Source organism: Chiloscyllium plagiosum, chromosome 27 (genome assembly GCF_004010195.1).
Source record: "Chiloscyllium plagiosum isolate BGI_BamShark_2017 chromosome 27, ASM401019v2, whole genome shotgun sequence".
Classification (NCBI taxonomy): Eukaryota; Metazoa; Chordata; class Chondrichthyes; order Orectolobiformes; family Hemiscylliidae; genus Chiloscyllium; species Chiloscyllium plagiosum.
The window spans coordinates 40,263,358-40,284,921 of NC_057736.1; the positions used below are offsets into that span (position 1 = coordinate 40,263,358).

General features: G+C 42.0%; 1 protein-coding gene across 6 annotated transcripts in view; it reads right to left on the reverse strand.

Moving 5' to 3' along the window:
* Window positions 1-21,564, reverse strand: part of LOC122563736 (ephrin type-A receptor 7-like) — a 593,437-nt gene that overhangs the window by 472,477 nt on the left and 99,396 nt on the right. For 5 of the 6 annotated variants that reach the window (XM_043717892.1, XM_043717890.1, XM_043717893.1 and 2 more), the window contains exons 2-3: window positions 20,191-20,255; window positions 12,307-12,976 (exon numbers count right to left, since the gene is read on the reverse strand). In XM_043717892.1, the coding sequence (XP_043573827.1) occupies window positions 12,307-12,976; window positions 20,191-20,255 (735 nt within the window). Of the gene's footprint in view, window positions 1-10,235; window positions 10,380-12,306; window positions 12,977-20,190; window positions 20,256-21,564 lie in introns of those variants that run through there. The other variant, XM_043717895.1, reaches the window with a different exon arrangement.

Here is a 21,564-nt window from a genome sequence, read left to right on the forward strand (position 1 = left end):
ACTTGGCTTGTATACCCTTGAGTTTAGAAGACTTGAGAGGGGATCTGATTGAGACATATAAGATTATTAAAGGTTTGGACACTCTGGAGGCAGGAAACATGTTTCCGCTGATGGGTGAGTGCCGAACCAGAGGACACAGCTTAAAAATACGGGGTAGACCATTTAGGACAGAGATGAGGAGAAACTTCTTCACCCAGAGAGTGGTGGCTGTGTGGAACGCTCTGCCCCAGAGGGCAGTGGAGGCCCAGTCTCTGGATTCATTTAAGAAAGAGTTGGATAGAGCTCTCAAGGATAGCAGAATCAAGGATTATGGAGATAAGGCAGGAACAGGATACTGATTAAGGATGATCAGCCATGATCATATTGAATGGTGGTGCAGGCTCAAAGGGCAGAATGGCCTACTCCTGCATCTATTGTCTATTGTCCCTGGTGCTGTGAGGCAGCAGCACTAACCACTGAGCCATCATGACACCCAGGTATGCACAATTATCACTCATTAGCAAAGCGTACTCTTTATCCTTGTCCCTTTAAATGAATATATGTTCAACATGCTGAACTACAATTAACATGCAGGGCAGAGGGGAAAAGGACATGACATGGACAATGGATATGGAGTGAAGCAAGCAGTGTAACAATCTTAACAGTGTCAAAGCAAAGGAGATTAGAGATGTTAACGACCTGAATAACACAATAACCTCAACTTCTGATTGCACCGTACTAGGTATATATCTGGTAAACTTGGGTTTCAATACTGTTGTAGGTGAAACAATAACTTTCTTTTCAGTAAAATAATTCTGAAGAAAATGTGAGCACCATTAGTTGTTGGACAACAACACTGCACATCCAAAGTCTAATAGCCAAGTGCAACAAAATGCTTAATGTTTATACTTGCTGATGTTCTGCTTCAACCCTGAGCTGTGCTACAAACTGAAAATGGCACTCCAAGAATTTTTCTCGCACTGAATGCATTTGAGTTCACTTGTCCAGCACAGTTAGGCGTTAAGTTTGCTACCATGGAACTTGCAGAAAAGCAGATGGCAATAATGGTTTTCAACAAATGTTCAGTGCAGCCTGTTTGTAATTTCAACATCTGTAGTGCTAGGAGCACGCAATGTGACAAAGACATTTCTGAAGCTGATTTATGTTTTACAATCCAGTGGTTTTCAAAGTAGCCAGTTAAGAAATAGAGATGTGTGTTTGGACCACCCTTGTCAAGGTGTCATGTTGAGGTGAATCCCAATCCCAATATTTTATCGCTGAGGGACGTAACATATTACATGCAGTTCTGCACACAGCTGGCATGAAGCACTCGAACAGCTCAATTAGCAAAGAACAGCAGATGACGTTGAAGAAAAGTGGCCCTGTCTGTTTAATGTGCGTTTTCACAGTCTGTTTGTTTCTCTGATGTAAACAGAATAAGTAACCTTATGAAGTCATGAGATAATGCCGACCAAATGACAAGATGGCTGTATGGTTTGTATTCACTTTCCTCAGTCAAGACTGGAAAAGCATGGTAGCCAGCACAGATCTCTGCACGTTCCACAGCACCACACTTCCTTTTTTCTGGTGCCATTTTATTGATTAGTGAAAGAGGCAATTATTTCACCCCAAGAAGATGCCAGGAAAAACAAATTCATAATACTACTGCGACACCTTTATTTCACAGAGCAATTATTGCACAATAAATTAGAAATGAAATAGGAGTCTATAAAGCAAGGGCATTTCCTCAGCTCAAAACATGAATGCAAGGGAAGTCAATCCATGTGACCCACGACCAGAAACCTTGGATGAACTGGGAAATCCACTACCTATTTAAGAGCAGATGTGCGGCATTCAAGTCAGACGACCAGACATATACAGGAATCCAGATATGACCCCCACAAAGCCATTAGAGATGCCAAGAGGCAGAACCAGACCAATTTAGAGGCCCAAACTAACCATACAGACACCTGCCGCCTGTAACAAGGCCTGCACAGCATAACGGGATACAAAATAGCAGACAAAAACACATCCCTCCCTGATGTTTTCAATGTTTTCTGTGCTCGATTGAAGGTGAATGCCAGTGGTGTGGTATCATCTGCCCTGACAGCCGGATGCACTCGTTCCCTCCATCTCCGCTGCAGACGTCAGATTGGTCTTCCTGAGGGTCAACCCGAGGAAAGGAGTGGCCCAGACCGAGTCCCCAGCCATGTACTCAGATCCTCTGCTGACCAGCTGGTGGAGGTATTCGCTGACATTTTCAACCTCTCCTTGCTACAATCTGAAGTCCTCATCTACTTTAAGATGATCACCGTCACCCCAGTACCAAAGAACACACATGCAACGTGCCTCAACAACTAACCACCCAGTGGCTCTGACCTCCATAATAATGAAGTGCTTCCAGAGATTAGTCATGGCTCACATCAACTCTAGCTTCCCAGCCTGCCTCAATCCCCTGCAATTTGCCTTCGTGAAGCAGTGCAACTGGATCCTCAGCTTCCTGACCACACACTGCAATTAGTGAGGAGAGACAACATCATCTCCTCCACAATAATGCTCAACAGTGGCACTCCGCAGGGATGTGTACTCAACCCCCTATTGTACTCCCTGTACACTCACAACTGTGTAGCCAAATTTCATACAAACGTCATCTACAAGTTCACTGATGACACCACCATTGTAGGCCGATATCAAACGATGAGTCAGCATACAGGAAAGAGATCGTGTTTGTTGTCATGGTGCATTGATAGCAATCGCTCTCTCAATCTCACAAAACAAAAGAATTGATCATTGACTTCAGGAGGAAAGAAGGTCACGTCTATATACACATCAATGGAGCTGAGGTTGAGAGGGTAGAGAGTGTCAAGTTCTGAGGAGTGATGATAAACGACAACCAGTCCTGAACTTACCAAGTAGAGGTGACGGTCAAGGTGGCACAACAATACCAGTTCTCCCTCAGGAAGATTAGAAAATTCCAGAAGGACCTTCATCAACTTTTACAGATGCATCACAGAAAGCATGCTATGTGGGCGCATATCAGTCTGGTACAGCAACTGTTCTGCCCAGGACCATAGGAAACTATAGAAAGTTGAGAGCACAGCCCAGACCATTTCAAAACCCAAACTTCCATGCATCGACTCCATTGACACTTCTCATTGCTACAGAAAGGCTGCCAACATCATTAAAGGCCCCCTCCCAGCCCAGTAATGCTCTTCCAACCTCTTCCATCAAGAAGATACAGAAGCTTGAACACACGCACCAGCAGGTTCAGGAACAGCTTCTTCCCCAGTGTTATCAGACTCCTGAATGGACTAGTCTAATTCCAAACCGAATGTTGACCTTGCTTTTGTGTATCACCTGTGCAGCCATAACCTTGTTTGCCTCACTCTGTCTCAGCACCCTATGATCTGTATGTCCTTGTTTGCTATGGTCTGCCTGTACTACTCACAAAAGAAAACATTTCACTGCACTTAGATACATGTGACAACAATAAATCAACATGTATAAATGAAGTCCATTTTGATGTTGGATGGGAACAGTTAAGTCACAGCATTGAAGAGATGCCTAATGGGTCAACCTGACTCTGATGAAGGGCTTTTGCCCGAAACGTCAATTCTCCCGCTCCTCAGATACTACCTGACCTGCTGTGCTTTTCCTGCACCACTCTCTCGACTCTAATCTCCACCATCTGCAGTCCTCACTTTCGCCTAATGAGTCAAATGTTAATCTCCTGTAAATGAAAATGCACTCTTGATATATACCTACCTGATGATTGTTAGGGAAGATGTTGTATTAATTGAAAAGGCTGCTAAAAGGCCCCTGTGTAGATTTTCCATTTGGTTTCAATGAATCAATTGGCAAGTGACATAAATTTTCCACAGTGTCCAACTTCTCCAGAGCAATTGTGAAAGACAGAAGGAGTCACCCACTGAGGTGGCAAACAGTGCAAGGCATAGACAAAATGTATTATCATGCAAATTGATAATGTTATTTTATAACATTACCCCTATTTTGACACTCGTCATATGCCCAATCCAGTAAAACAGATATGCAGGGAAAAACACCACTCCCTGCTATTTATAGAAACATATTTAAAAATAGCTATGGCGCAGTAGTAATCTGGGTCAGGATACTGCAGGTACAAAAATCAAAGAACTGCAAATGGATTGAATGGCCTTCTTTCACACTGTAGGAATTCTATGATGTATGGAATATCCAATTTAGAATTATATTGAGTCAGGGACCTTCACCAGGGCATGTTGGTAATGATAGGATCAAGTAATTCCATCTTTTTATTTACATTATATACTTTACTATAATATTTCAGAATAATGCTTCTCTAACAGTCCCTGGCACTGTGAGGCAGCAGTGCTAACCACTGAACCACTGTGCTGCCCTCTGGTTAACAGCATGGGTTCAAGGGGTGAACTGGCTCCATCTTGTTACTTAAATCCTCCCCAGGTTGGTCACAACAAGGTTAAATTTAAGAGGGCACCTTCACTTTTTCTGAGCCCAAATGGCTTAAAAGGAGCCAATTTAACTGGCCTTTCGCGAGTTAAAGAAAAAGTGAGTTTATTAGCTACCAAAGTGAACGGAAAGATAACACAAAAACATGACACATAAAACTCAACAATAACAGAATGTCTGACTGAGACAGCGAGACAGAGACTGTATTTCTCTACACCTGAACTTTCAGGGATATATAGATGCCCTCAGCTGTATCACTTCATGACATAATCTATCACAGTGGAACTTGAATTCTAAGCTAGCACATTCACAGTCAGCCCTGCAGCACACAGGCTTTGCTGTTGGTTTCTAACCCTTTTTCCTGTATATTCATAAAAAACAAATTTTCAAACAGAAGTGCCTTTCTTTCAACTTACGTCTGCAGTCTCCGACACAACCTATAGAATCACAGGATCACAGAATGTGGAAGCAGGCCTTTCGGCCCATCGAGTTGACGCCAACACTCCAAAGAGCAACTCACCCCTTTACTCTATCCCTGTAACCCTGTATTTCTCATGGCGAATCCACCGGGGTGCTACAGATCCCTGGACACTATGGGCAATTTAGCATAGCCAATCCACCTAACCTGTACATCTTTGCCCCTAACAGGAGGTGGTTTCTGTTAAGAGGTGTCAATCTGAACACCACTCGGTTGGATTTCACAGAAATCAGCTAATTGACAAGTTTGGAAAGTCTTATGGAAGGTGTCTTCTCATGAGCCCAAACAAGATTTCTCATGCTATTCTCCAAACCATTAGCTATGCATCACACCTCTATTGCATCCCACTCATCCTATCTTTCCTCTAGCCAAAGGGAGAGGTACATGCATTCGTGTAGATGCAAGTAGGCGTTCTGCTGCTCGCTAATTACATTCTCCTCTCACCATTCAAAACTTGATTAGAGAATTGAACATTTTCTCCTCAATGTTGTGCCTTTTATTCCTGCTGGTCTCTCATTACTTACCCAACTGAATCATTAATGTCTACATCATTCAAGATTTTGGAAGATTCTATCCATTATCTCTGGAACCAAAGTAGATCCACAGTTCAGTTTTTAGACTGGCATCTCTACATTTGAAAGTATAGAGTCATACAGCACAGAAACAGGCCCTTCAGTCCAACCAGTCGATGCTGACCACGTTCCCAAATTAAATTAGTCCCACTTGCCTGCACTTGGCCCTTATCCCTCAAAATATTTCTTATTCATGTACTTATTCAAATGTTTTTTAAATGTTGTAACTGTACCGTATCCACCACTTCCTCAGGAAGGTCATTCCACACATGAACCACTGTGTAAAAAGTTGCCCCCCCTGTCTTTTTTAAAAACCTTTTTCTCTCATGTTACAAATATGCCACCTCGTCATGAAATTCCCCATGCTGGGAAAAGGCACCTGCATTCACCTTATCCATAGCCCTCATGATTTTATAAACATCGATAAGGTCATCTTTCATACTTCCTACACTCCAATGAAAAGAGGTCCTAGCCTATCTGGCCTCTCCTTATAATTCAAATTCTCCATTCCCAGCAACATCCTGGTAAAATCCTCTGAACCCTCTTCAGCTTAATAATATTCTTCCAATAACAGGGCAGCCAGACCTGGACACAGTATTTCAAAAGAGGCCTTATTATCATCCTGGAGGAGAAAGTGAGGTCTGCAGATGCTGGAGGTCAGAGCTGAAAATGTGTTGCTGGAAAAACAGCATCCAAGGAACAGGAGAATCGACGTTTCGGGCATAAGCCCTTCTTCAGGAAAATTTCGGCCCTTTTTCCAAGGGAAACAATGTTGGCATTGGAGTCAGTTGAGGGATGGTTCACTGGGTTTATCTCTGGAGGAGCCCGAAACGTCGATTCTCCTGTTCCTTGGATGCTGCCTGACTTACTATCATCCTGTACAACTTCATCATGACATCCCAGCTACTGTACTCCATGCTCAGTGCAATGAAGGCAAGTATGCTTATTGCCATCTTAACCACGCTGACACAAACTTCTTGGGACTTAGTGTAATCCACACAGTGATTTGTCCAGACAATTACTGAACTTACATTGTCAGTCAGCATTTTTGGCTCATGTGTCTTTCAGTTAAAAAAAAAACTTGCACTTAAAAGTTTAATATAGCTGTGATTAATTCAGGGTTCTGGTCTGTTGTCATGACAATGTCCGGATTACTGGTACAGAAGAGTATCTGAGGACAACCAATCAATTCAACAATAGAGAGGACTGAGGCAAGGCTAACTTCAGAATGGCAGACTTGATTATGGTACAGGTGTCCACTCTTTGGCCAACCACATCCCAACTGAATTTGTTATTTCATTGCTGATTGTGGTTCCTTAGGTCCGTAAGGCTCAACATCCTACTTCTGTGATGACTATCAGGTCAGCTCTGCCATTCAATTGGCTTCAACTCCACTGGTACCTTTACTGATTTAAAAAACAACTATCTATATTGGACTTGAATGGACTTCATAGATTCAACCTCTACAGCCCTCTATGGTGAGGGATTCTCTGATTCACTACCCTCAGAAGAATTTCCTCCTCATCTATGTCTACCTTGCACCCTGTCAGGTCACAAAATAATGTTTCAATAGGGTTGCCTCTCATTCTTCTAAACACGTAGTGAGTACAGACCCAACTTACTCAACTTCTCCTCATAAAACCGCTCCTCCAGAGATAAACCCAGTCAACCATCCCTGAACTGACTCCAATGCCAACACTGTTTCCTTGGATAAAGGGCCAAAATTGTTCACTGTATTCCAATAATCTATTGGCCTTCCCTATTCCACACTGAACTTGAACTTGTGAATATACATGAAGACTCCTAAATTCCTCTGTGCGATAGCTTTCTGCAGTTGTTCTCCACTTAAATAATATTCAGCACCTCTAATCTTGGTGCCAAAGTACATAATCTCACATTTTCCCCCATTATACTCCATCTTTTGCCAAGCTTTTGCCCACTCCCTTAACCTGCTTATGTCCCTCTGTCGACTCTGTGTCATCACCACTTGCCTAATGCAATAACACAGAAGCCCAACTAGAAAGGAACATCATTTATTGCTTTCTTATTTTATATATACAAGAACCCTTAAATACAAATAAATGTTGTTTTCTCCCCCCAATTATCTTTTCTCATCTACTAATCACCACCAGTAAATCACTTGTGTTTCCAAATGAATAGGGTATGTGCAAAACCATTATGGGCAATGCACTGGGTCTGCTTTATTTATTTTCGATCTGGGTGTTCCCTTTTCTTTAAAATCAATCTGATCAGGAAAGTTCTTACATTCCTCTGGACTAGGTGGGACTTGAACCTGGGGCTCTGAGCTCAGGGGCAGGAACACTACACCTGTGCCATAAGAGTCTAATGGGTCTGTTTCAGTTTTTAAAAATATATTTAACCTTTTTTTTAAAAAAAATCAACCTATTCAAAGATGTTATTACAGCCCTCTGGAGCAGGTGGGGCTTGAACTCAGGCCTCTTGGTCCAGGGTGTGGGTCTATTTCATAAAGGGCTCATGTGATGAGTTTCAATGGGGCAAACCATTACCTTTTACCAAGGAAACTCATACTCAGTGAGTTCCGCAAGCAGATTAATTAGTGATTTCCCCAAAGGCCTTGTAAGGGTTATCGCATCTAGGTTGCTGCTTTTCTTACATCACAACAGTGAATACCCTTAAAACATTTAATTAGCATTACAGCATTTTCGAGGTTAAGAGAGGTCTTTAGTAAATGCAAATTTGTTCCTCGTTATTTCAAAAGACAAGAGTGAGAGGGTGAAGTGCATCTCGGAAAGCCTCAAGTCTTCTGAGTGTTTGCTTTTCACAAAAACCAAACCATGCTTGCAAGTTTCCAGTTGATACAACGTTGTATCTATTTCAAACGAAGTTTAGACATCCCACTGTGTTGAAATCACAACAGTACGCATTCCCATCGGCAGAAACCTGTCGGCTGTGGGAGTGTGGATTTGTACACTATGCGTTCGTCAGGATCAGGGAACGTGGAATTTTAAAGCCATTATATTGGGATCCGTACACACTAAAGCAAAGCTGAATCTTAGATACCCATTGAGTTTCAGTCACAGCCTGTAGGTTCCTTGTTAATGCCTTCTAACGCCTTTGTAAATTAAATACTGTAAACTATTAAACAGGCAGCCATAAATAAAAAAACACAGCAATTGTTTATTAAAATACTTTGTGAATTCTCACTAACATCTTAGCAATTCCTTGGCAGAATAAACTCTAACTACGTAGATTCCTAACCCAGGCTCAGGACATCCTGAACTCCTTACTTTGAAACACAGTCACAGTTATGGAAGGACATTTAGTCATCTAGATATGTATTGCAGAGAATGGAATGAATAAGCGACATCTCACTATTTGCTGATGTGGTTGAGCAAAGACTGTTGACCAAAACGTTGGAAAAGGCTTCGCACTCTCCTCCCAATATTGTCTGATCAATGTGAGTTACCAAAGACAAGTTAAAGAGTCAGCATTGGCACATCAGAAAAACGCCCGTATTAACCAAGTTCAGTTAATTTTCTTTAAATCTTGCAACACATCTTCAGCTGATAAATGACTACTTGAATGAGTAATGCCTATAGCAGTAACTTAAGCTGATCGCAAGGGATTTGATTAACATAATAATTTATTGAACTAATAGCAATTGTTAGGCCTTCATTGAGATTTTGTTCCTCAGGCTGACACGATGCTCAGATAACCATTAAATCACATTCCCTTAGTGTCCTACCCGGCATTTATCCAACTTGGCGAAACAAATAATCTAAACATTTTTTTTTCCAGAGAGCTTGCTGGGTGCCCACTGTTCTTAAGTTTCCCTACATTGTACTTCAAAATCACTTCACTGACTTTGACACATTTTGAGACTTCACCAGAAAATAAAAGGTGCTACACAAATGCAATTCCCATCTTTCGTTTCAGCTTGACACTGACAGGAGTAGAAGCTGGCTTCCTCTAACCTTTCCTTTGTGAAGTGGCTATATGTTATTAGAGGACTCTTTTAAAAAAAGGTACTATTTTCCCCATAATTGCCAGTACGTATGAAACAATGATATGCATAGGTTATCTTACTTTTGCAAGAATATGCACAAAATCAGAATACATACCAAGTATCCACATAAATCACATTTCTGTTTGTGTTTTAAGTGGGAATCCTCTTCCAATTAATGTATACTGTGTCCTTGAGTATATAACAGCACATATAAAGATATGAATAGGAGATGGCCGTTAAGCTTCACCAATCTGACCGCTGCTCAATCTGATCATGTCTGATCTTTCCTTCGACTGCAATTACTTACCATTGATCCACGTCACTTGATACCGTTACCTGCAAAACTCTATTGATCACTATCTTGAAAGGTTCAATTGACTGAGCCTTCAAAGCATTTTGGGGGAGAAAGCTTTTTGCTGGTTTCTAAATCCCATTTGTGTGGAGAGTGAGTCTCCTGATTTAACTCTGAAACAGCCTCGGCTCCAACATTGAGGTTGCTATTTCTTCTCCTGGATTGGCCACAAGGAGGAAACATATTCCCTGTACCTAAAAATCCCTGAGTGATTGAAAAGATCTCCACTTTTCTCAACCCCAGGAAAGATTCTGAGTGCCCACGATTGGTGCTTGCCTTTCTAAGTTAATTGAAGGAGCAGGATGAACTCTCGGGGGATAGAGTATGAACCCATACAGTTGCACTTTATATTTGAGTCAAATTATAAAGAGGAAGAATTCTAAAAAAATCAGAGTTGGAATTTCCTTTGTTTTAATGAGGTCCACATCTGTTAAAATGGCTGAACAACTTCGCACATGTTAAACATTGTATGATAATTTTAGAGCTATTTCTGTGTTCTGAAAGTCTTCCTAATGGTTGGAGGTGGATTCAATAATTGGTGACCTAAAAATGGGAAAAAAATTTAAAATTCAAATCAATTTTTAGAAGCTATCAATTTATTTACAAGCACACACAAAAAATATGCATCAAGCACTTTAAAGCATTAGTCTCCAAGTAACCCAATAGGAAATTATATTTCAACAAAATTTCATCATGCTCATTACTTCATTTCCTTATATCCAGGCAATTTAAGTGCCTGCCATTCATCATTAATACATTTTGAAGTCCATCTGCAGCTTAGGAGTCAGGAAGGAAATGAGTTGCAGCAATGCTATTATAGACTCCAATTAGCTACACAACTATGTGTAGTGAAAAAGGATAGGTTTTGCCCTCCAGAACGGGTTAGATTAAAATTTCACCAAGTCAATTCTATATAGTTCACAAATGGCCACTCTTCGAGCAATGTTAATGAGGTAACTGATAGATCAGTCTCCTGTTAATCATAATCAAAATAAAAACAAGATAAATAAGAGTGCCAATAAGCAATGCCCACTCACCAATCATCTGCTCAATGATGGTTAGTTCAGAGTCAAGATTAGAGTGGTGCTGGAAAAGCACAGCAGGTCAGGCAGCATCTGAGGAGCAGGAAAATCGACGTTTCAGGCAAAAGCCTTTCCTGATGAAGGGCTTTTGCCCTAGACATCGATTGCCCTGCTCCTGGAATGCTGCCTGACCTGCTGTGCTTTTCCAGCACCACTCTAATCTTGACTCTGATCTCCTTTCACCGAGATGGTTAGTTCAGGTTCTGTTGGCATCTCCCGATTCTGCCTTGGTCTAGAAGCAATCCCGACATCTATCAAGATCAGACACAAATCTGGATCCGTCCTGACACACAGGAAAGATGGTCCAGACCGAGCGAGTTCGATCATTGCAGCCGGAGGTCAGTGCTACAGGAAGTATCCTCGGCTCAAAATGCTCCATTCAGAATGTGTCAGAAGGTCCCCTGAAGCTTGTTTGCCCAAAACCTGACAGCACTTAGTCCCATTGGCAAACTCCAGAATAAAAGAGCAAGCAGTGCCAGCCCACAGCAGTTTCTGAACATGAACTACGCTCGGTATGAAGGTCATTTACCAGCCCATCTACCAGGTAATCATCATCACCCGCAAGGAAAAGGCACTTTCATGCTCCAGTACTCCACCAGCAACATTCACCCACCTGTAGCTGGGGAATCGACCATGTCGAGATAAGACCAGGGCAACAGAGGCTGAATATTCAAAAAAATGGTTCACCTTCAAACTGTATTGACTTAACTCACCATTTAATCTGAACGGCTACAGCTGCCCAACTACTGAAGTTTGACCTGTTCCAGAAGAAAGCAGTATTTTCTTGATCAGCAATCCTACCAGTGACGTCACTACCCATCAGCACCTGGCCGGGGCAAGGATGCTGCAGCGACTCACTCACTTGGACAACACTCGCAGCCCTGGCAGATTTCACATTTAAAACTGAAAACAATACTCGCTCGATTCTTCTGCTGAAAGTAGAACCCTGCCCCCATCAAATACTCCTAGGACAGGGACAACACAGTGTAAAAGGTCCTTCTAGTCTTTTAAAGATGAAAGTAAAGATAGCCTGGCAGTCTGACCATAAGAGAGAGAATAAGATGTTGTAATCTCACACGAGCATCACCTCGACTCAGGTCAATCTACTCAGTCTATGATTATCACAGAGACTCTCTGACAAACAGCATTGTGGGCAAACCTTCTTTTGAGGGATAACACTGCTTCATGAAGACCCACAATCCTCTCTCCTGCCATCAAGAGAGAGAGAGAGAGACGATAAGTGCAGCTTTGACTAGATTTAAAAAGAGCACTGCTGAAATGGTACTGCTCAATGCTATAAATAATACGGATGTCATTGGTGTCATTCAGCTTTACAAACCCAAAGCCCACATCAGCCATAAAGAAAGGTCCTGTGACAAAGTGCTTACCTTCACACCTGCCATCTTTCTCTTCGTAGCCAGCACTGCAAGTACATTTCCCAATCGGTACCAACCAGTCACCTTCTGCACTGCAGTGCATCCGAGGGGGATTTCCCATTTCGGCTTCTGAATCATTAACACACGATCCTCGCACTTCCACCAGCGTCGAAAAGGCAGCTTCTGCCACGGTGTCTGGGAAGACAGCCAGACTTTGCATCGTGGAAAGGCAGGTTTTGTAATAAACTCTTACAGAGACCAGGGCCACGCAAGCTCCCACGTCCTGGAAGCCGAGGTGAAATCCTTTCCTGCCGAGGTGCTCAATTTCTCGAACTTCTGTGTTGAGTTTCATTTTGCGTTCTCCAAGATCTCCCTGTGTGAAGCTTTCATCCGCTGCAATGGTGTCTATTTTCACATACTGGTTTTCCTCGATGTTTCCACCAAGGTCACTGTCTGACTCAATGTAGTGAAGGTTAAACGTCTCTTTGCATGTTCCAGCCACTCCTGGGATGCTGTTGCAGTCTCTTAATGTGAATTTCAGCTCAATGAAGATCCTCTGGCCATTCCGCCGTGTAATCCAACCGGTCTGAAGCCAGTTGTTTTGATTGGGAGCCATGACGTTACAGACCTGGTAAGTGCGGATTGGTTTATAGTTTTCATCCACTCCACTGATCTCTTCCCACTGAAGAGAGAGACAAAACAACATTTAAGAATCTCAAAGCAAGACATGCTTCCTCCTCAGTCAGTATTCATATTCGACTATTGCCATTGTTTTTATTCCTCCAAACTCAAATGAAATTCGTGGCCAGGATTGAAGAGATGATTTAATCAAGGGTCAAATAAGCTTTTAATAAAGATAAAGGGAGGCCATTACTTCTCGGTGGGGTCCAGAGAACGGGTAGAACCTTGAAATTAGAACTAGTCTTACAGCGATGTCAGCAAGCAGTTCTGGAACCTTCCCCAGAAAAGCTGTTGGTGAGAGTCCAATTAAAAATGGAAATTAATAGTGTTTTGTTAGGTGTTAAGTAAATAGGCAGGCAGATTCAAAGTACAGGTCAGACACAATCTAATTGAATGGAGAAGCAGGCTTGAGGAGCTGAAAGGCACATTCCTATATTCTATTGTATGTTTCTGTGGTTTGAAATGGTCGGTGGGACAATTTTTGAGAAGCCTTGTTGTGCATTCCCAGGGTTTTATAAGAAACGTTGCAGCAGGGACTGTGTATCCAACCTCCCTTAATCTTCTTTTATCCCTAAATATTGTTCAGTTTTATTAAAACTTTAATGGCAATCATTTTCTGTTCCCCTTTAGCACACAAATAGAACCTCAATGTTATAACTTGCTTGGCAGATATCACTCTTCAAAAGGATATTTAATTTTTCCACAACAGGGTATTGCTTCCATTCAAAAACTAAATTTTGATATTTTGCCAGGGGCTGCAATGCTGGATTTACCCATTGCTGAGTATTGAATGTGCCAAAGGAACGTTCAAATTATGCCCAAATCTATCGGATGAAATTCTCTTTTATTTTTGATGAACTCCCATAATCCTTCTCCCATCCCCACCTCATTGCCAATTCCACCCTTGACACACTCAGCACATAAATGTTGTAATACAAGAACATGCACTTACAATAAACAACATATGAAGTTCTGAAAAATCTGTATTGCACAGTAGCAGTTTGCAATTATCCTGTATCTGTTGAGTCTCAGCCCACTCGTAGCTTAGTTAAAGGTTTTCTTGACCAGAGTCAAGTTGTAACTCTATTATCCTAAAAAGAGTCAATTATAGCAATACCATAATTGATTAATTGTTCAGATTGAATTTTCTCTCTCCTTAATGGATTTCTCGTTTTGGAAGCAACTCAAGTGATGTGTTGGTTTTTTGGATAGTAATCTATATGCTGTTCTGCTGAATACATATTAGTTTACTCTGATCTGACAGTAGTTGGTTAAAGTTACTGCCCGAAACGTCGATTTTGCCTGTCCTCGGATGCTGCCTGAATTGCTGTGCTCTCCCAGCACCACTGATCCAGAATCTGGTTTCCAGCATCTGCAGTCATTGTTTTTATAAGGTTACTATATTTAACCAAAATAGACTCTGATGGATTGAGAGTTTAGATATTGTTTGATTGGTAAAAGGTTTTCTTTTGAGTTATGATCAGAAACAGTTGTCCAACACTTCTATTTCATTCAGTGAGGATGTTTTTAGGACTTAAATACATTTACCAACTTCAGTTTACAGCTGAGAAGCATTCGATGCAAAAGGTTGGTTTGTGTCTGTAACAAATTACCAACCACGGTGTTTGCAGGTTCGGCTTTTTAATATATTGACTGGCTGACAGCCCATGTTTTCATCAAATTCTAAATGGTGAGGAGACTGTACATGAGACCATAAGATCTAGCAGCACCATAGCTCCTGAGCACCAGGAAGAATTTCCAAAGATTCCATACTCCCACTGAACAGTTTTTCTTTCCATTTCAAAATGTCAACAAACATAAACTGCGCCATTAACCAGGGAGTCTCCAGTGATAGATAACACTGAGCAACTTAATGGATCAAGAGCAAATTGGGAAGCATACCTGAAATAATGCTTTGATCGTTCTAAATGCTAATTTTAAGTGTATTAAAGTGGACATGAGGAGTGCCAGGGCAGTTATAATCCGACTGAATGATAGAGCAGACTCAAGGGGCCGAATGGCCTACTCCTGTACCTATGTCACATGGTCTTAATGTTTCGCGAATTATTTTGGGAAACACACAGAAATTTACACATTCTCAGAAGACACAGACGACAGAATTTTGGAGATTTAGTTTTCTTTAAAGCAAGGTGTCAGTGATTAAATTCTGTGACAACAATGAATTAACGGTATTTTATTGAGGTACTTTCTTGTATCAATGCATACTCATTCGGAAAGCTAAGGGCAGACAGTGGGTTTGATGGTATGTACAAGTTGGAGGTAGCTATTTTGCTGGAAAGGAGAGGGTGGGTTCTAGCTGTGGGATGGAGTGACTCTCCCTCAGTTACACTGGACGCAGTATCCTGGACGAAGGTGGCACCAGCCAGAGGGAGAGTCACTGGGTCATAGAGATGTACAGCACAGAAACAGACCCTTCAGTCCAACTCATCCATGCGGACTAGATATGCCAATCTAATCTAATCCCACTTGCCAGCACCCAGCCCCTATCCCTCTAAACCCTTCCAATTCCTATATCCATTCAGATGCCTTTTAAAATGTTGTAATTGTACCAGCCTCCACCACTTCCTCTGGCAGCTCATTCCATATACACACCACCCTCTGCGTGAAAATGTTACCCCTTAGGTCGCTTGTATATTTTTCCTCTCTCACCCCAAACCTATGCCCTCTAGTTATGGACTCTCCCACCCCAGGAAAAAAGACCTTGTCTATTTACCCTATCCATTCCCTTCACAATTTATAAACTTCTATAAGGTCACCCCTCAGCCTCCAACGCTCCAGGGAAAATAGCCCCAGCCTATTCAGCCTCTCCCTATAGCTCAAATCCTCCAACCCTGGCAACATCCTTGTAAATCTTTTCTGAACCCTTTCAAGTTTCACACTATCACTCCAATAGAAAGGAGACCAGAATTGCACACAATATTCCAACAGTGGCCTAACTAATGTCCTGTACAGCCGCAACATGACCTCCCAATTCCTGTACTCAATACTCTGACCAATAAAGGAAAGCATACCAAACGTCGTCTTCACTATCCTATCTACCTGTGACTCTACTTTAAAAGAGCTATGAACCTGTGCTCCAAAGTCTCTTTGTTCAGCAACACTCCCCAGGACCTTATCATTAAGTGTACAAGTCCTGCTAAGATTTGCTTTCCCAAAATGCAGCACCTCACATTTATCTAAATAAAACTCCATCTGCCACTCCTCAGCCCATTGGCCCATTTGATCTAGAACCCATTGTAATCTGAGGTAATCTTCTTCGCTGTCCACTATACCTCCAATTTTGGTGTCACCTGCAAACCTACTAATTATACCTCTTACATTCACTTACAAATCATTTAAATAAATGACAAAAAGTAATGGACCCAGCACCGATCCTTATGGCACTCACTGGTCACAGACCTCCAGTCTGAAAAACAACGCTGCACCACCACCTTCTACCTTTGAACGGGTTCTGTATCCAAATGGCTAGTTCTCCCTGTATTCCATGAGATCTAACCTTGCTCACCAGTCTCCTATGGGGAACACCTTCCTGAAGTCCATACAGATCACATCCACCACTCCGCCCTCATCAATCCTCTTTGTTACTTCTTCAAAAAACTCAATCAAGTTTATGAGACATGATTCCCCGTGCACAAAGCCATGATGACTATCCCTAATCAGTCCTCACCTTTCCAAATAAGTGTAACACCTGTCCCTCAGGATTCCCTCCAACAACTTGCCCAACCCTGACATCAGGCCTCTGTTCTGATATCCTTGCACCAAGGAAATCCAAGGAAGCTGATGGTGGAATGTGATGCATAGCTTGCCACGGCATTCCAGGGTTTGTTGAAAGTAAGGGATCTGAAACAGCAGGGGAATAGGCTCCAAAGTTGAAGCTGATTCAGTAATATCCTTGAGGGAAGGAAACTGCCATCCTTACCTGGTCTAGCCTTCATGTGACTCCAGATCCACAGCAATGTGGTTGACTCTTAACTGCCCTGTGAGCAATTAGGGATGGGCAATAAATGCTGACCTAGTCAGCAATACCTTCATCCCGCGAATGAATTTTGAAAAAATTCTCATATTAAGTTGAGGAAAGATGCTTAGACCTTAGCCTGATAAACTTTTCTGAAGAAAGAGTGTTTTTTTTTTCAAAAAAAAGCTTTTTATTTAAAACATGAAATTTAAAACCCACTCAAATTCGTCACCCAGTCTGTATTCAAATCACAGAAACACTCAATTTAATTGTTCCACTGAGAAAAATAACTGAAAGGGATTTATTACTCGAACAAAAAGATTGTAACAAGTGTGTAATTAGTATTATCTATCATGTCTAAATTTGCTTCCTTATCCCCATTCAAACATTCTTGAAAAACATAATCTGAGCAATGTTTTTCTTGAAAAGATTTTGAAAGTAAGGCCAAGGTACGATCACAGGTCAAGGAGAGGGATTGTAAAAGTTGAAAGCTACTGATGCATTTTGGAAGCAAGTGGGGTCTGCAAAGTTTCAGCTAAAATAGTCACATTGAAGAAAATAAATCAAAACCTCCCCCTGCTCAGGGAACGGCAGAGGTAAAAAAAAAAGCAGAATAAAGACAATGTAACTGATAAATATAATCATCTCTCGATGAAACAAGCATTCAATTCTATTATTCCAGTTAAATACCTATTGTGAATATTTGATTCTGCAACCAAACTGGTCACAAGGTTGACAGTCCATCTGCTCCTCCCACCCAAAACCTTTAGCCATTCGGCCAATGTGTGAGGTCATACATGCACAATATGGACTGCAGTGCTTCAAAAAAAAGGGCAGCTTACGACCACCTTCTCAAGGGTAAACAGGCATCGTGCAACAAATGCTACTCTAGACAGTGAATATCACATCCCATGAAAGAAATTTTAAAAAATAAGTTTGCAACTCTTTAGAATACTGCCTGTCTGTGAGGGACCCGGTGCTGAATGAGTGCTAATGCATACAGTGCTGAACAGAAGCAGGCAAACATTCAGTGGTTCCTTGACTGAACCAAGAAGCAACTTTGGGTGGTGGGACAGGGGGCATGGACACTGGTGCAGCATCTGTCGGCAGGTAAAGTGAGACAATGTGGTGGACTGCGAAAGGAAAAACCTACCTTCGCCTGGCCAGGTCGGAACTCAGATGCAGAAAACAGCTCGGTGTTGCAAGGAAACTTAAAAATTCCATTAAGCGCTCACTGAAACAGTCACCTCAATGGTGTTCCCACTCTTCACTTCACCAGCCTTCTTCCACAGTAAATCGGTCTGCGAGATTGGTCGGACTGGGTCGGTGAAGTAAATGTATGGGGGAGGGTGTTGGGGGTGAGCAGGGGAAGTGGGGGTGGGGGCGGAGGAGTGTGTTTGATCCAGGAGAGGAGTGGGGTTGAGTGTTGAGGAGGGTTGGGTTGAGGGGGAGATTGTAGGGATTGGGTTGTGAGAGGGATGGGACAGGTGTTAGATCAGCTCATAAGGAGGAATTAGTGGGCATGGGGTTCAGTGGTTCATTTTAATAGTTAGCCAGCGGTTACAGTAAGTTTTAACCCTCCAGTCTTTCTTGGGGTACTAATAGGCTGAAGGGAGTCCGAACCCTCAGCAATCTCTGAATTTAACACAGAGGTCGGAGACTTTTGATGGGTGTGTGGTAAGGGAAGGAGTCAGCTTCATCAGGATTCCCACAAGATTCCCAATTCCAATGCCTTTGCACCTACTTTTTCCCCAATCAAAATTACTTGGCCAGTATCATTTGGAGAGCAAGTTGTAAAAATGCATCAAGCAACCACTGTTCCATCCTGGCAAAAGGGAGTTTAGTGCCCAGCAGAGAATCATTTAATCAAACAGGATATCGGAGTAAACAAAAGTCTCACCTTAGGACATCTTTAATGATCTCAAAATCAATAAGAGTGTAAACGCTAAGTAAATTAACACTGGTGACGGGTAATAACTGTCTCATGTTCCTGCTGAATTTTTATCAGGAAGGAATTGCTTATGAGGAGGTAACTGTGTCACTCAGCCAGGCTGTTTCAAGCAGCTTATCATGTACAGTATAACTAAAAAAAACTACTCATACATTTCTTATTCTATGGGATAAGAGAATCACTGGTGGGGACAGTATTCATTGCCCAGCCCTAATTGCCCTGGAGAGTAGTTGTAAGCTGAAAAATGGTAGAAATAGGCAGATTCAGAGTGCAGGTCGGGTATGATCTAATTGAATGGATTGAGGAGGTTGGAGCAGTTGAAAGACACATTCCTATATTCTATCATACGTGTCTTGAAACGGTACCTTTAACAGTACTTGATAAGCATTATAGTGTATACTCAAATACTGGAAGTTCATGGAAGAAACTATACAGCATGGACTATGTATCCAATCTCCCTTATCCTCCTTTATCCCTAACTATTGTTCAGTTTTATTAAAAACGTTATGGCAATTATTTTCTGTTCCAATCTTTGCACACAAATAGAGCTTCAAAGCGATAATCTCCTCGTCAGATATCATTCTTTAAAAAGATAATTAATTTTAACAGGTGGATTAAAAAGAAATCTATGTTTGATGAAGTCCCATTGTCAAATTGTGAGATAGGGTAAATAGGCAAAGTCTTTTCCCTGGGGTCGGGGAGTCCAGAACTAGAGGGCATAGGTTTAGGGTGAGAGGGGAAAGGTATAAAAGAGACCCACAATGTAACTTTTTCACACAGAGGATAGTACGTGTATGGAATGAGCTGCCAGAGGATGTGGTGGAGGCTGGTACAATTGCAACATTTAAGAGGCATTTGGATGGGTATATAAATAGGAAGGGTTTGGAGGGATATGGGCCAGGTGCTGGCAGGTGAGACTAGATTGGATTGGGATATCTGGTCTGCATGGACGGGTTGGACCGAAGGGTCTGTTTCCGTGCTGTACATCTCTATGACTCTATGACACTATTGGGAACCACGAGACGTAACACTGACACAAATCACTGCTCGAGGGTTCCACGATAACGACAGTACTGCAATACTCTTAACTTTAACCGATTGACACAGGACAGGAACGAGGGAACCACTGGGCTCTTGATCTCCAACTTCTCTCATAGTCCTTCCAAATCCACTTGGTTTTCCAAGATTGATGGTAGTCGCAAATGAAATTTGGGCTCAAAATGAGTTGGTAAAATGCAATGTGAATATCACCTGAAGGGAAAACACAAAGGAGGTGATTCAGACTTACTCCATCTGATGGGTGAGCTGTCCATCCTAGTTCAGCTTGTGACTCTTTGGAATCCAGCAAAACAACTGAAATTTAAAAACACAAAAGTGGGGAGAAAAGGCATTAATGAAAAGGCATGTAAAAATTCAGTTTCTTGTGTGACAATTCAAAGCACCAAACCCATTCTCTGTTCACAGGGATTCTGTCCATATGGGTAGCAAGGACAATTGAGGGGCAAACGTTACCCTTTTGACCCCAAGCAAAAGCCATTTTATTCTTATCTGAGGAGAGATGTTCTCTGGTAATGCACAGCGGTATATTGAGTCAGAGTTAAGCAGCACGGAAACAGACCAATCGGTCCAACTCATCCATGCTGACCAGATATCCTAAATTAATCCAGTCCCATTTGTCAGCACTTGCTTCATACTGCTCTAAACCATTCCTATTCATGTGTTGTCATTGTACCAGCCTCCACCACTTCCTCTGGCAGTTCATTCCATACAATCACTACCCTCTGCATGAAAATGTTGTCCCTTAGATCCCTTTTAACCCTTTCCCTTCTCACCTTAAACCTCTGGTCTTGGATTCCCCTCTCCTGGGGAAAATACCTTGACTACTCACCCTATCCATGCCCCTCATTATTTTATAAACTTCTATAAGGTCACCCCTCAGGAGAAAATAGCCCCAGCCTATTCAGCATCTCCTTTTACCTCAAACCTTTCTACGATGGCAAACACCCTTCTAAATCTTTTCTGAACCCTTCCAATTTTCAAAACATCCTTCCTAAAGCAGGGAGACCAGAATTGACTGCAGCATTCCACAAATGGCCATATTAAATATGAAACAAAATGAAGTAAATCTCATGCTTAACTCACAGCTTGTAATTGCTCAGTTTATGTCACTTATTATCCTTCCAAATGTTTTTGACTTGGGGAAATACTTCCCAGCAATACTGTTGTCCTAAGTCAAGGGTTACAATTTCCAAATGAAGACAGTGAGAATTTTTAGTTTTATTCAGAAAGTGAACATGCTGACTAATCCACACAAAGTACAGATGAAGATGTGGAATAGTACTGTTGTGACAAGAGCCTATTCAAGTGCTGCCAACTGAGCAATAAGTAGACTCCAAACTTCGCAATGAGATGCTGGGGAACAATTTCTTGATAAGGTTTTTTTTTCGAAATAGCAGCTATTCACCCTAGCAAGGACTGATTGCTCCCGAGATAGCACAGGGGTTTATGAGCATGGAGTGCCACAGGCAATGTGGCGAAGCACTGTGCTGGTGGGCCAACAGGCAAGCGCGCTACCCGGAGTAACTTCACTTTGGATTAAAGACTGTTTGAAGAACAGGCCTCACAGCGAGTGCAGACGGAGTTTCAGTAACAAGACAAGGCT